The 16,416-nt window shown below is 42.9% G+C and overlaps 1 protein-coding gene across 2 annotated transcripts; it reads right to left on the reverse strand.

The window, feature by feature from the left end:
• Window positions 1-4,572: 4,572 nt before the first annotated feature.
• si:ch211-153b23.5 (uncharacterized protein LOC321177 homolog) lies at window positions 4,573-16,415 on the reverse strand. 2 transcript variants are annotated; one of them, XM_061899672.1, is made up of 7 exons: window positions 16,322-16,415; window positions 15,832-15,881; window positions 12,801-12,912; window positions 12,538-12,709; window positions 6,653-6,733; window positions 4,882-5,083; window positions 4,573-4,816 (listed from the first exon to the last, which is right to left on the reverse strand). In XM_061899672.1, exons 1-7 carry the CDS (start codon window positions 16,352-16,354, stop codon window positions 4,624-4,626), a joined length of 843 nt encoding a protein of 280 aa, XP_061755656.1. In that variant the 5' UTR covers window positions 16,355-16,415; the 3' UTR covers window positions 4,573-4,623. The 2 variants fall into 2 exon arrangements, with proteins under 2 accessions (XP_061755656.1, XP_061755657.1); XM_061899673.1 differs by lacking the exon at window positions 6,653-6,733 and having other exon boundaries at window positions 16,322-16,400.
• Window position 16,416: the final 1 nt, after the last annotated feature.

Consider the following 16,416-nt stretch of genomic DNA (forward strand, 5'->3'; position numbering starts at 1 on the left):
TTTTCTATAGGGGAAAAAATGCTCAAGTTTTCATACAATTTGGTTTTTTCAAAGGACCCTTTGGAACAGATCTCGGCAAAATTCGGCCCGTTATGATTTTCAAAGCGGCCAGCCGGGCGAGTTATTACGGTAATGTACGTCACAGCAGCGTAGACGAGGAACAAAGCAGAGTGGGCGGGGCTTGTTCTCAGAGCTGCCAGCCCAAAGCACGTGTGTCAGAATGTAGAAGCTGATTTTGACCTGCTAGTTTATCATATTGTAGATGTTTATTACCCTCTGCATTCATATTTTGCTGTTTGTTACATTTTTGTTGAGTTTTGCTTGATTGTAAGAAGTACACAACTATCGAGGAGCTGGTCTGAGAAGTCAAAGAGGAGCGGCGTTCATATCTTTTTAATATTTAGTGTTTTATTGTTTATAGTTAATATTGTAAATCCCACTTTCTTTATTTCAATGTACATCTTGGGTGTCCCATTCAGTAAAAAACTGTCAAATTCCATTCCATTTTTGCGGTTTTAGAATTGTATGGGACATTGTGACTTTTGGTATTAGAGTTCCTGAAAAAAAGGTACACAAACACACATACTGTACAGCAGATTTTTACAGCTAGATTTGTGTATACATCATTTATACACACATTGGCCCCCTAGACACACTTTTTCTCTCAATGTGGCCCCCCCCCCCCGAGTCAATCAATCAATCAATCAATGTTTATTTATATAGCCCCAAATCACAAATGTCTCAAAGGACTGCACAAATCATTACGACTACAACATCCTCGGAAGAACCCACAAAAGGGCAAGGAAAACTCACACTCAGTGGGCAGGGAGAATTCACATCCAGTGGGACGCCAGTGACAATGCTGACTATGAGAAACCTTGGAGAGGACCTCAGATGTGGGCAAGCCACCCCCCCCTCTAGGGGACCGAAAGCAATGGATGTCGAGCGGGTCTAACATGATACTGTGAAAGTTCAATCCATAGTGGCTCCAACACAGCAGCGAGAGTCCCGTCCACAGGAAACCATCTCAAGCGGATCAGCAGCGTAGAGATGTCCCCAACCGATACAGGCGAGCGGTCCATCCTGGGTCCCGACGAGCGGTCCATCCTGGGTCTCGACTCTGGACAGCCAGTACTTCATCCATGGTCATCGGACCGGACCCCCTCCACAAGGGAGGGGGGGACATAGGAGAAAGAAAAGAAGCGGCAGATCAACTGGTCTAAAAAGGAGGTCTATTTAAAGGCTAGAGTATACAGATGAGTTTTAAGGTGAGACTTAAATGCTTCTACTGAGGTAGCATCTCGAACTGTTACCGGGAGGGCATTCCAGAGTACTGGAGCCCGAACGGAAAACGCACTATAGCCCGCAGACTTTTTTTGGGCTCTAGGAATCACTAATAAGCCGGAGTCCTTTGAACGCAGATTTCTTGCCGGGACATATGGTACAATACAATCGGCAAGATAGGCTGGAGCTAGACCGTGTAGTATTTTATACGTAAGTAGTAAAACCTTAAAGTCACATCTTAAGTGCACAGGAAGCCAGTGCAGGTGAGCCAGTATAGGTATATATGTATGTATATATGTATATAAAGGTATATACAGTATAGGTATATATGTATGTATATATGTATATAAAGGTATATACAGTACAGGCGTAATGTGATCAAACTTTCTTGTTCTTGTCAAAAGTCTAGCAGCCGCATTTTGTACCAACTGTAATCTTTTAATGCTAGACATGGGGAGACCCGAAAATAATACGTTACAGTAATCGAGACGAGACGTAACAAACGCATGGATAATGATCTCGGCGTCTTTAGTGGACAAAATGGAGCGAATTTTAGCGATATTACGGAGATGAAAGAAGGCCGTTTTAGTAACGCTTTTAATGTGTGACTCAAAGGAGAGAGTTGGGTCGAAGATAATACCCAGATTTTTTACAGAGTCACCTTGTTTTATTATTTGGTTGTCAAATGTTAAAGTTGTATTATTAAATAGAGGTCGGTGTCTAGCAGGACCGATAATCAGCATTTCCGTTTTTTTGCCGTTGAGTTGCAAAAAGTTAGCGGACATCCATTGTTTAATTTCATTAAGACACGCCTCCAGCTGACTACAATCCGGCGTGTTGGTCAGCTTTAGGGGCATGTAGAGTTGGGTGTCATCAGCATAACAGTGAAAGCTAATACCGTATTTGCGTAACATTGGAACATTATTGATGACAAAACCGAGGTACCACTTTGCATGTTTGGTAACTGCATTAATCCAAGTTACTTGTTTGTGTGAGTTACAAGAAGAAAAGCTCAGACTTGTTTTGGTAGAAGTTATCTGACGCTACCTGCTGGTTTGCATGTCTTCCTGAAAACTGGTGTAATGGACATTTGTGTTATGGTCTATTCTTTTCTCAGTGTTACTGACCAGCAGACTTTGTTTGTCACACCTCGGTGAGGGAAGTCCTATCTTGGTTTTTCTGTCTTGCGGTTCACATGTTTTATTTTGAAAAGCTACCCTCTTGTTTCCTATCACGGGCCCTTTCTTTTGTGTCTTCAGTCTGACTTCATCCCTGATCCCTGATTGTTTCCACCTGTTTCCCATCATACCCATATCCTATTTAAGCTCACGCCTCCTCTTGTCCTGTGCCAGATCGTCTCGTCTAACGTGCCTTTCTAGCATCTTTGTCCATGTCCATGAAAACCTTGTCTTGCTCCTTTTTCCCTGGTTCCCCTTTTTGGATCAAGCAGTCGTTTGCTGTAATTTTGAGTTGACTTTTTCCTCCCTCCAGCGCACTTTCTTATCCTTCGTCTACTTAATTGGTGAGTTTTTTGTTTTTCCAAATTGGGTATAGTTTGCCTCATTGATTGCGATTTTTGTTTATTCCTATTTGGTGAATATATATAGATAGTTTGTGTTTTTTCCTCCTGTAGGAGCGCTTTTGGTTCATTCTTATATCCATCCACCCATTTTCTACCGCTTTTGGGGTCGCGGGGGGCACTGGCGCCTATCTCAGCTACAATCGGGCGGAAGGCGGGGTACACCCTGGACAAGTCGCCACCTCATCGCAGGGCCAACACAGATAGACAGACAACATTCACACACTAGGGACCATTTAGTGTTGCCAATCAACCTATCCCCAGGTGCATGTCTTTGGAGGTGGGAGGGGCCTATCCCCAGGTGCATGTCTTTGGAGGTGAGAGGAGCCTATCCCCAGGTGCATGTCTTTGGAAGTGGGAGGAAGCCGGAAGGAACCCACGCATTCACGGGGAGAACATGCAAACTCCACACAGAAAGATCCCGAGCCTGGATTTGAACCCAGGACTGCAGGAACTTCGTATTGTGAGGCAGACGCACTAACCCCTCTGCCACCGTGAAGCCCCTTAATTCTTATAGTTAAGTCTATTTTTGTTAAGTTTTTCTTAGATTAGTATTGCTCCTTATTTTTGGGAGTGATTTTGATTGACCTGTTTACTCTCGGAATTATTTTCCGCGTATTGTAATGATTCTTGCGAAATACTTTTTGCACTGGAAGTAAAAAGTTATTTCAAAATAAAAGCTTTATTTTTTTATCTTCCTGTGAATTATATTTATATAGCGCTTTTTTCTAGTGACTCAAAGCGCTTTACATAGTGAAATTCTCATCTTAAAACTCATCTGTATACTCTAGCCTTTAAATAGACCTCCTTTTTAGACCAGTTGATCTGCCGCTTCTTTTCTTTCTCCTATGTCCCCCCCTCCCTTATGGTGGGGGTCCGGTCCGATGACCATGGATGAAGTACTGACTGTCCAGAGTCGAGACCCAGGATGGACCGCTCGCCTGTATCGGTTGGGGACATCTCTACGCTGCTGATCCGCTTGAGATGGTTTCCTGTGGACGGGACTCTCACTGCTGTCTTGGAGCCACTATGGATTGAACTTTCACAGTATCATGTTAGACCCGCTCGACATCCATTGCTTTCGGTCCCCTAGAGGGGGGGGGTTGCCCACATCTGAGGTCCTCTCCAAGGTTTCTCATAGTCAGCATTGTCACTGGCGTCCCACTGGATGTGAATTCTCCCTGCCCACTGGGTGTGAGTTTTCCTTGCCCTTTTGTGGGTTCTTCCGAGGATGTTGTAGTCGTAATGATTTGTGCAGTCCTTTGAGACATTTGTGATTTGGGGCTATATAAATAAACATTGATTGATTGATTGATTGAAACCCAATATCTAAGTTACATTTAAACCAGGACTGGGAGCAGGTGGGTAAAGTGTCTTGCCCAAGGACACAACGGCAGTGACTAGGATGGCGGAAGCGGGAATCGAACCTGCAACCCTCAAGTTGCTGGCACGGCCACTCTACCAACCGAGCTATACCGCCTCTCTGCATCTTGGTCCTCTCCTTACTCCGAGTCGTAACAGTGTTCTGGAGAAAAGTAGTTATTAATATTGACAGTTAATTGCAATCTATTTAGCTCCTATTCTATACTATAATTGAAGCCTTTGCAGTATTTATATATACAGTACAGTTTGATGGATAGCATTCCTTCTGCAAACATTGCATTACTTCACCATTGTTGATAAGTTCTGAGAAGTATCAGACAAAGCAATGATTTCCCATCATGTTTATTCATATACAAGGCATACAGTGTGCAGACATCTTATGCAAGTTTAAGGGTTTCTTGAACCATAACGCCGATTCCATCAAAAACTTTATGAATGGGAGCGTTGCCCATGAACGCGGGTGTGGTGACGAGTTTATTTTTGAGGTCAACATGTGCCTGATCCACGTTTTTGTTCACATGCTTGCAGCCCATCTCCTTCAAGGCGAGGGCGGTCTGGGCGTGCGGCCACCTGAGCGGGGACAAGAGTGAGCATCGTTCATTGGTTGTGACCACAAGTAGAATCTCATCACTCACATGTCGCTTTCTGTGTCGTGGCCCACTGTGAGCTCACAACCGGGCAGGACTTTGGCGGCAAGGACCGGGGAGATGCAGCACAAGCCCAGCGGCTTTCCGGATTTGTGGAAGTCCTGGAGAATTTTCACCACGGCTGGTTTGACGGTGAGGTTTTTATTTTTTACTGCCCAATCGCTGAGGTTTTTTGCCACACCAAATCCACCTGGAAGTCAGAGATATAAAGATACACATGTAAATGTTAGAAAAAGATCCAAAGTAACTTTGTAGGGGAAAAAAAACTTCCATCCATCCATCATCCTCCGCCCATCCGAGGTCGGGTCGCGGGGGCAACAGCCTAAGCAGGGAAACCCAGACTTCCCTCTCCCCAGCCACTTCGTCTAGCTCTTCCCCGGGGGATCCCGAGGCGTTCCCAGGCCAGCCGGGAGACATAGTCTTCCCAACGTGTCCTGGGTCTTCCCCGTGGCCTCCTACCAGTTGGACGTGCCCTAAACACCTCCCTAGGGAGGCGTTCGGGTGGCATCCTGACCAGATGCCCGAACCACCTCATCTGGCTCCTCTCCATGTGGAGGAGCAGCGGCTTTACTTTGAGTTCCTCCCGGATGGCAGAGCTTCTCACCCTATCTCTAAGGGAGAGACCCAAACTCATTTGGGCCGCTTGTACCCGTGATCTTATCCTTTCGGTCATGACCCAAAGCTCATGACCATAGGTGAGGATGGGAACGTAGATCGACCGGTAAATTGAGAGCTTTGCCTTCCGGCTCAGCTCCTTCTTCACCACAACGGACCGGTACAACGTCCGCATTACTGAAGACGCCGCACCGATCCGCCTGTCGATCTCACCATCCACTCTTCCCTCACTCGTGAACAAGACTCCTAGGTACTTGAACTCCTCCACTTGTAGACATATTGCCTCTGACCTAACCGACCTACAGGTGAGCTTGCCCAGTTTATACATCCACCAGGGTTCACTACACATCTTAAAATAAAGCCTGGAGATTTTAGTCAGTCACAGTGGAGTTTTATTTGGAGCCCCCAACCCCATTATTATAAAAACACATTGTTTGCGTGAAACAATTTGACTCAAACCTGAATTTAAAGTCCTACTGAAAGCCACTACTAGCCACCACACAGTCTGATAGTTTATATATCAATGATGAAATATTAACATTGCAACACATGCCAATACGGCCGCTTTAGTTTACTAAATTGCAATTTTAAATTTCCCGCCAAGTGTCCTGTTGAAAACGTTGCGGAATGATGACGCTTATGACGTCTCGGGTTGAAGCGGACATTATTTTCCAGCCCGATCCAAGCTATAAGCAGTCTGCTTTAATCGCATAATTACACAGTATTCTGGACATCTGTGTTGCTGAATCTTTGGCAATTTGTTGAATTAATAATGGAGACGTCAAAGAAGAAAGATGTAGGTGGGAAGCGGTGTATTGCAGCTGCCTTTAGCATCACAAACTAGTGTGTGAATGTGAGTGTGAATGTTGTCTGTCTATCTGTGTTGGCCCTGCAATGAGGTAGCGACTTGTCCAGGGTGTACCCTGCCTTCCGCCCGATTGTAGCTGAGATAAGCGCCAGCGCCCCCCGCGACCCCGAAAGGGAATAAGCGGTAGAAAATTGATGGATGGATGGATGGAACACAGCCGGTGTTTCCTTGTTTAAAATTCCCGAAGGAACAGAGCGGTCAAGCGAACATGGATCCCGACCACATGTCAACCGGCAGGTTTTGGTTAGAAAATTGTGGTGATAAGTCGGCTCTTACCGTGGACATCAGCGGAACTTGCGTCCTGCTGCAGGTGCGTGGCTTCCCTCAGAGAGACTTGCAGTCGCCACATCCCTCCGACTTTCAGGTAGTGAAGTGAAGGGAATTATATTTATAGAACGCTTTTTTCTCAAGTGACTCAAAGCGCTTTACATAGTGAAACCCAATATCTAAGTTACATTTAAAACCAGTGTGGGTGGCACTGGGAGCAGGTGGGTAAAGTGTCTTGCCCAAGGATACAACGGCAGTGACTAGGATGGTGCAAGCTGGGATGGAACCTGCAACCCTTAGGTTGTTGGCACAGCCGCTTTACCAACCGAGCTATAGATGGCAGTATTGTCCTGTTTAAGAGTGTCACAACATTGCTGTTTACGGCAGACGAACTGCTGTACGGTTGTTGGCACAGCCGCTTTACCAACCGAGCTATACCGCCCCACTATATAATCTCACTAAAACACTAGTAACACAATAGGCAGATAAAAGAGATTTACCAGAATTATCCTAGTAAATGTGTCTAATAACATCTGAATCGCTCCCACTGCCCTCGCCTTTTTTGGTTTTTCTTTCTAGTCCTTCACTCTCATTATCCTCATCCACGAATCTTTCATCCTCGCTCAAATTAATGGGGAAATTGTCGCTTTCTCGGTCCGAATCGCCCATCACTGGCAAAGCTTTTTTATGAGCGACCAAAAGTTGCGAACTTTATCGTGGATGTTCTCTACTAAATCCTTTCAGCAAAAATATGGCAAAATGATCAAGTATGACACATAGAATGGAGCTGCTATCCCCGTTTAAATAAGAACATCTCACTTCAGTAGGCCTTTCACTAAATGCATGTTTCCAATGAAAACAAATTCATGGGAAATTAATTGTTCAATATCTTATTTTGTAGTGCAAAATAACAAATTGTATACAATTAAATCACAAATTGCTAAGCCTCTGCCACAAATGCCACAGGAAATCAAACCCAGTATATCGGTCTTACAAGACCAGAGCGTTAACTATGACTGACTCATGGGATAATTTTCTCTTATATTGCTATTAGTGATGGAGCAGGAAGGAGCTGGGAATAGATTTGACTTCATATGAAGCAGCCCGTCATTCATTTCTAGACATTTTCCATGCGCCGCTTCACGCTAAATGTCGCCCCCCATGTCACTTGCGTGTATGAAGAGGCATTGGTCAAGCAGATACAAACATGGAAGCATTTATCACTTTGGGTTGTTAGCTGTAGCATGTTAGCACTTGCACACATTATTTTCATACGCAAATACGGTGTTAGCTTTCACTGTTATGCTGATGACACCCAACTCTACATGCCCCTAAAGCTGACCAACACGCCGGATTGTAGTCAGCTGGAGGCGTGTCTTAATGAAATTAAACAATGGATGTCCGCCAACTTTTTGCAACTCAACGCCAAAAAAACGGAAATGCTGATTATCGGTCCTGCTAGACACCGACCTCTATTTAATAATACAACTTTAACAATTTACAACCAAACGATTAAACAAGGCGACACGGTAAAGAATCTGGGTATTATCTTCGACCCAACTCTCTCCTTTGAGTCACACATTAAAAGCGTTACTAAAACGGCCTTCTTTCATCTCCGCAATATCGCTAAAATTCGCTCCATTCTGTCCACTAAAGACGCTGAGATCATTATCCATGCGTATGTTACGTCTCGTCTCGATTACTGTAACGTATTATTTTCGGGTCTCCCCATGTCTAGCATTAAAAGATTACAGTGCCTTATGTGGGCCTACCGAGGATGTCGTAGTGGTTTGTGCAGCCCTTTGAGACACTAGTGATTTAGGGCTATATAAGTAAACATTGATTGATTGATTGATATTATGCTAACGTCAGTGCTCTGCCTTAAAGGGGACTTGTAATCATTTTCGTCTTGTTTCATGAGGGGTTCCCTCAATCATCAAGAGATGATTGAGGGAACCCCTCATGAAACAGTTCTGTAGAGATAAAGTAGTCTTGTGATTTTATTTTTTATTTATTTTTTTCCCCACACATACATATATTGCACTCTACCACGGTATCTAGCATTAAAAGATTAGAAAGTTTGATCACATTACGCCTGTACTGTATACACCTTTATATACATATATACATACATATATACCTATACTGTATATACCTTTATATACATATATACATACATATATACCTATACTGTATATACCTTTATATACATATATACATACATATATACCTATACTGTATATACCTTTATATACATATATACATACATATATACCTATACTGTATATACCTTTATATACATATATACATACATATATACCTATACTGTATATACCTTTATATACATATATACATACATATATACCTATACTGTATATACCTTTATATACATATATACATACATACATATATACCTATACTGTATATACCTTTATATACATATATACATACATATATACATATACTGTATATACCTTTATATACATATATACATACATATATACCTGTACTGTATATACCTTTATATACATATATACATACATATATACCTATACTGTATATACCTTTATATACATATATACATACATATATACCTATACTGGCTCACCTGCACTGGCTTCCTGTGCACTTAAGATGTGACTTTAAGGTTTTACTACTTACGTATAAAATACTACACGGTCTAGCTCCATCCTATCTTGCCGATTGTATTGTACCATATGTCCCGGCAAGAAATCTGCGTTCAAAGGACTCCGGCTTATTAGTGATTCCCAAAGCCCAAAAAAAGTCTGCGGGCTATAGAGCGTTTTCCGTTCGGGCTCCAGTACTCTGGAATGCCCTCCCGGTAAAAGTTTGAGATGCTACCTCAGTAGAAGCATTTAAGTCTCACCTTAAAACTCATTTGTATACTCTAGCCTTTAAATGGACTCCCTTTTTAGACCAGTTGATCTGCCGTTTCTTTTCTTTTTCTTCTATGTCCCACTCTCCCTTGTGGAGGGGGTCCGGTCCGATCCGGTGGCCATGTACTGCTCGCCTGTGTATCGGCTGGGGACAATTCTGTGCTGCTGACCCGCCTACGCTTGGGATGGTTTCCTGCTGGCTCCGCTGTGAACGGGACTCTCGCTGCTGTGTTGGATCCGCTTTGGACTGGACTCTCGCGACTGTGTTGGATCCATTATGGATTGAACTTTCACAGTATCATGTTAGACCCGCTCGACATCCATTGCTTTCCTCCTCTCCAAGGTTCTCATAGTCATCATTGTCACCGACGTCCCACTGGGTGTGAGTTTTCCTTGCCCTTATGTGGGCCTACCGAGGATGTCGTGGTGGTTTGTGCAGCCCTTTGAGACACTAGTGATTTAGGGCTATATAAGTAAACATTGATTGATTGATTGATCGATATTCTCTGGATAATTCTAATTAAGACATATATATGGATAATATATATTTAAGCACTGTACATTTATAAAAGATACATTATGATACTTTTTGAGAGGGAGGGGCATGGTTTCATTTGCATTCTACGCACATCTTGCAGAGAGACTCAAAAAACGGGTCATAAGTGAGCAAGAATTACGCCAAATTAACAGAAAAGCATATCCAAAATATATTATCCAAACGACAACGTAAGGGCGGCATGGCGTAGACCAGGGGTAGGGAACCTATGGCTCTAGTGCCAGATGTGGCTCTTTTGATGACTGCATCTGGCTCTCAGATAAATCTGAACTGACGTTGCTTAACACGATAAGTAATGAATAATTCCACTTGTAATCACAGTGTTAAAAATAATGTTCAAAATATAAAACATTCTAATGCATTTTTAATCCATCCATCCGTTTTCTACCGCATCTGTTCAAGAAGTTGCGTAATGTTAAGAAGTTATTTATTATTGGTTAGTGTGGGGTTTGCCCTCCTGGGGGTTCTTCAGACCACCAAGCACCGACATGAGAGCCTGTTTCAGGGTTACAATATTGTTTTATTTTTCAATAAGTCTCTCAGTTGTTTTCCAGCAATTGTATTTCCAGCCCCAACCCTGTCTCTCCTCCTGGCTGCTGCTTATAACAGAGCGACAGGTGATTAGATAACAAGGCCCAGGTGGGCCTTCTACGCACCTGTCGCTGATTTCGAAGCCGGTCCTGGCACATCCCAGTTCGCTGCAAGCCCGCAGGCCACGCCCCTCCACAGTTAGCTTCAGAATAACAAAGTTATTACAAAGAATAAGAGACCTATTATATTATATATATATATTTTGGTCTTACTTAAAAATGCACTTGTTTAGTTGTGTTCAGTGTTAAAAAAAAATATTATATGGCTCTTACGGAAATATATTTGAAAATATTTGGCTTCTTGGCTCTCTCAGCCAAAAAGGTTCCCGACCCCTGGCGTAGTGGGTAGAGCGGCCGTGCCAGAAACCTGAGGGTTGCAGGTTCGCTTCCCACCTATGGACATCCAAACCGCTGCCGTTGTGTCCTTGGGCAGGACACTTCACCCTTTGCCCCCGGTGCCGCTCACACTGGTGAATGAATGATGAATGAATGATAGGTGGTGGTTGGAGGGGCCGTAGGTGCAAACTGGCAGCCACGCTTCCGTCAGTCTACCCCAGGGCAGCTGTGGCTACTGATGTAGCTTACCACCACCATCGTGTGAATGAATGATGGGTTCCCACTTTGAGTATATAACAATAGAAAAGCGCGATATAAATATAATCCATTATTATTATTATTAGTAATGTGTTTTAAATGTAGATTAAAAATCATCAGAGGTCCCTTTTAATGTTTTGTTCTTATATCTAACATATGGCATCTAATGCGAGTGTGAATGTTGTCTGTCTGTGTTGGCCCTGTGATGAGGTGGCGACTTGTCCAGGGTGAACCCCACCTTCCTCCCGATTGTAGCTGAGATAGGCACTATATGTTTTAAATGTAGATTAAAAATCCTCAGAGGTCCCTTTTAATGTTTTGTTCTTATATCTAACATATGGCATCTAATGCGAGTGTGAATGTTGTCTGTCTGTGTTGGCCCTGTGATGAGGTGGCGACTTGTCCAGGGTGAACCCCACCTTCCTCCCGATTGTAGCTGAGATAGGCACTATATGTTTTAAATGTAGATTAAAAATCCTCAGAGGTCCCTTTTAATGTTTTGTTCTTATATCTAACATATGGCATCTAATGTGAGTGTGAATGTTGTCTGTCTGTGTTGGCCCTGTGATGAGGTGGCGACTTGTCCAGGGTGTACGCGCCTTCCGCCCAATTGTAGCTGAGATAGGCACTATATGTTTTAAATGTAGATTAAAAATCATCAGAGGTCCCTTTTAATGTTTTGTTCTTATATCTAACATATGGCATCTAATGTGAGTGTGAATGTTGTCTGTCTGTGTTGGCCCTGTGATGAGGTGGCGACTTGTCCAGGGTGAACCCCACCTTCCTCCCGATTGTAGCTGAGATAGGCACTATATGTTTTAAATGTAGATTAAAAATCCTCAGAGGTCCCTTTTAATGTTTTGTTCTTATATCTAACATATGGCATCTAATGTGAGTGTGAATGTTGTCTGTCTGTGTTGGCCCTGTGATGAGGTGGCGACTTGTCCAGGGTGTACGCGCCTTCCGCCCAATTGTAGCTGAGATAGGCACTATATGTTTTAAATGTAGATTAAAAATCATCAGAGGTCCCTTTTAATGTTTTGTTCTTATATCTAACATATGGCATCTAATGCGAGTGTGAATGTTGTCTGTCTATCTGTGTTGGCCCTGTGATGAGGTGGCGACTTGTCCAGGGTGAACCCCACCTTCCTCCCGATTGTAGCTGAGATAGGCACCAGCGACCCCAAAGGGAATAAACGGTAGAAAATGGATGGATATGTTGGGAAAAGTGATATAATATATGAATCTAAAGCCTACCAGGGATGATGAGAGCATCAAAAGCTGAAACATCGAGCTTGGCCAGATCTGTAACATCACCCCTGGCGATACGGGCGCTCTCCTGTAGGATGTTTCTCTTCTCTTCTGTCGGCTTCCCCTCACAATGATTGACAACGTGCATCTGATCTGCATTTGGAGCAAACATCTGCACCTGAGGGAGGATGCCATGTGGTTATTATTCCGACGTGCCCCCGCGTTAGGAAACTACACACATAGTAGTGGAGTACTACTACTGTACTTACTTTGGCTCCAGCGCGACTCAGATGAACGAGGACGGCGGAGGCCTCGTGGATCTCTGTGCCATCGTACACGCCGCAGCCCGAGAGAATAACAGCTACACGCTTTGCCATGGTGCTGCTCAAACAAACAAATGCAATCAGGCGCCATAAACCCCCTTCCTCTTGTACAGTAGCAGTCAACTGTTTAGCCCAGGGGTGCCCATTACGTCGATCGTGATCGACTGGTCGATCTCGGAGGGTGTGTCAGTCGATCTCAAGCCAGGCATTAAAAAATGTACATAAAAATGAGCAATCATCAATCATAGCAAGACTTCACTTTCGTCAGTTGTTTGACATTCTCGGCACCCGAGGATCTTGTGAGATGACGCTGGCTGCTGCGAGCTCATATTTAAGAAAAAAATCACTAACAGGGGCGGACGCAGAGAAACACATTTTATTTCTAGAGACTCCGTACCTACTGTCAAAACTCTAAAGGCCGACTGTACAGTTCCTGTCTTCAGCATAAAAGACCTGTTTCATCCTGCCTGTGCTAACAAAATAAGAGTCTCAGAAAGCTAGCAAGCTACGGAGTTTGATGCCAATGTATTTCTCCCCCGCCCTCAGCGACCGCTTTCTCACTTGCTTGCCCACCCGCACACTCACTGGCGTCACTCACCTGCTGCCAGACATTAAAAGGGCCACACACATATGCTACTCTCATAACAAAGTGTTTAAAAAGGAGTATGCAAATCCAACCACTTTCATGTGGTATTGTACAGAAAGGACAACTTTTTTTTCTCCTCCATTTGAAAATGTGGGCGTTATCATCATTACTGTCTGATTCCAATCAATGCAAGTCATCAGAATCAGGTAATACACCAACTTATATTCTTGTCTTCATGAAAGAAAGGAATCTATGTGTGTTAAACATGCATGTATTATCATTAAATACATTTAACTTAACAAAGTGTTTAAAAAGGAGTATGCAAATCCAACCACTTTCATGTGGTATTGTACAGAAAGGACAATTTTTTTTTTCCTCCATTTGAAAATGTGGACGTTATCAGCACCACTGTCTGATTCCAATCAATGCAAGTCATCAGAATCAGGTAATACACCAACTTATATTCTTGTCTTCATGAAAGAAAGGAATCTATGTGTGTTAAACATGCTTGTATTATCATTAAATACATTTAACTTGTTTACAAAAATGCCTCTTTCATAAATAAATTAATATAAATTATAAATAGGAATGAGGTAGATCTAATCGACTTGGTCAATTGAAAAGTAGCTCGCCTGCAGAAAAAGTGTGGGCGCCCCTGGTTTAGACACACTTTAATATCTGTATAGAATAGGGTTTGGACAAAAATGTCATAGTTCAGTTTATTTCACACTTTTCTTATTATGGTTGATTACATTCAATCCAAAAAGGAATGGTAATCCAACGTTTAGTAAATAACAATTGATTAAATTAGTGAATTGCACAGTACAGTACATATTCCGTACAATTGACCACTAATAAGCCAATAAGTTTTTCAACTTGTTTAAGTCCACGTTAATCAATTCATGGGAAATTGGCATTCTAATCTAATTACATATCTTAAACACAATAACAGTTATTCTCATCTACAACAAGGGTGTCAAACTCAAATACAGAGTGGGCCAAAATTTAAAACTGAACAAAGCCGCGGGCCAAAGTTGAACAAAGTAACCTTTTAATAGGGACCCAAACAAGTTTTGCATTGAACATTTGAACAAGCAAGGCTTATACAACTTTATAGTGACATGCAAAATGGAGTTTCAAATAATAATAATACAAATTTAAAAATATCAATGGCATATCAAATAAAATTTAAATACAAATTTAATGCCTCTTTTCTATTCGCAGCCTTCTGAGGTAAATATCAAAACATATTGTAGCGTGCCGAAAAAGTTAGTGCTGCAAGGGCTTCTGGCTATTTTTTCTGTTGTGTTTATGTTATGTTGCAGTGCAGATGTTCCCCGGAAATGTGTTTGTCATTCTTGTTTGGTGTGAGTTCACCGTGTGGCGCATATTTGTAACAGTGTTAAAGTTGTTTACACGGCCACCCTCAGTGTGACCTGTATGGCTGTTGACCAAGTATGCCTTGCATTCACTTATGTGTGTGTAATAGCCGCAAAAATTATGCGAGTGGGCCTGCACGCTGTTTGTATGGAGGAAATGCGGACGTGACGACAGGTTGTAGAGAATACTTAAAGGCAGTGCCTTTAAGGCACGCCCTCAATATTGTTGTCCGGGTGGAAATCGGGAGAATGCTTGCCCCGGGAGATTTTCGGGAGGGGCACTGAACTTCAGTAATGTTAATTTGATATTGCCTCAAGGGCCAAATTAAATTACACGGCGGGACAAATTTGGCCCGCGGGCCAGATATCAATCAATCATTCATCAGGACGGCAAGATGCATCCCTGTGCCTTTCTGTCGCGGCGTCTGTCCAAAGCTGAAAGAAACTATGATGTTGGCAATCATGAATTGCTGGCGGTAAAGCTCGCCTTGGAGGAATGGCGGCATTGGCTTGAGGGGGCCGAACACCCATCATCGTCTGGACTGATCACAAAAATCTGGAATACATCAAGAAGGCTACGAGACTCAATTGTCGCCAGGCCAGGTGGGCGCTTTTTTTTAAATCGCTTTTCCTTTTCGCTCTCCTACAGACCGGGGTCCCGCAACGTCAAGCCAGATGCCCGGTCACGACTATTCGACCCCGAGCCTGAGGCCAAGCAATCTGAGACCATCCTTCCACTGAACTGTGTGGTGGGAGCGGTAACTTGGCCAATAGAAACTGAGGTAAAGCAAGCTAACGGTGTGGCCCCGCCACCTAGGGGATGTCCTGATAATCGATTGTTTGTCCCCATTGAGCTGCGTCCCCGGGTGATTCATTGGGCCCACACCTCGCTGATTAAAATGAAATAAAAAAATCGGTCTTAGCCTGGGCCTTGGAGAGGGGGTGCAGACTGAGGCCAAGGGAAAAAAAAAAATCTATCTAAACAGTTAAAGAAACACATAAAAAGCCTCACCTTGGGAAGATCTGCAGGTATTCTGTCTGCCCGATGTGTGTTTCTGCTCCCTAGAAAGAGATGTGACACTTGTGACTTACACTCTCCTTTTTATTTGCTTTCCAGTCTCCTCCCTCTATAAAGGATGACGTCATTCGAAGGAACACTTTTTCCCCCCACTCACTATTCGGTAACCCACACAAAAAAATGCCAAGTCATGCTTACAGTTCCTAGTATTCATTGAACATTTGCACTATTTTAAAAAAAAACATCTAATATCCGTTTTTCCATGTATTATTATCATTATTATTTATGTTTTAACTTGTTGCCATATTTTATGATTCAATTGTTTGCTATTGTTTATACGACGTTTAACACACATTTTCTTTGCCACTCACTGTCACTTGCTTGTTTACAAAAAAAAAGGAATAAAAAGCTGGCTAAAGTCAACAATTGAACCTTTCATACAGTTTTTTGTTGTGTTATTTTGAAATTTATACAAATTACTTACCGTCAGAAAACTCTTTTTTGGCACGTATTTCATTTCCTCATTTGTCTGTTTTTACGGTAAACTGACACTTCCTGGTGTTGCGTGATGACGTCACA

Source organism: Nerophis ophidion, linkage group LG05 (genome assembly GCF_033978795.1).
Source record: "Nerophis ophidion isolate RoL-2023_Sa linkage group LG05, RoL_Noph_v1.0, whole genome shotgun sequence".
Taxonomy (NCBI): domain Eukaryota; kingdom Metazoa; phylum Chordata; class Actinopteri; order Syngnathiformes; family Syngnathidae; genus Nerophis; species Nerophis ophidion.

What these genes read in the sequence shown, in the direction of transcription:
- si:ch211-153b23.5 (XM_061899672.1), bottom strand. Translation starts at nt 16,354, where the DNA reads ATGAAATACGTGCCAAAAAAGAGTTTTCTGACG. An exon ending in TACCTGCAGATCTTCCCAAG is followed by an intron (nt 12,913 to 15,831) that starts GTGAGGCTTTTT and finishes TTGTTTGAGCAG; the next exon opens with CACCATGGCAAAGCGTGTAG. An exon ending in TGAGTCGCGCTGGAGCCAAA is followed by an intron (nt 12,710 to 12,800) that starts GTAAGTACAGTA and finishes ATCCTCCCTCAG; the next exon opens with GTGCAGATGTTTGCTCCAAA.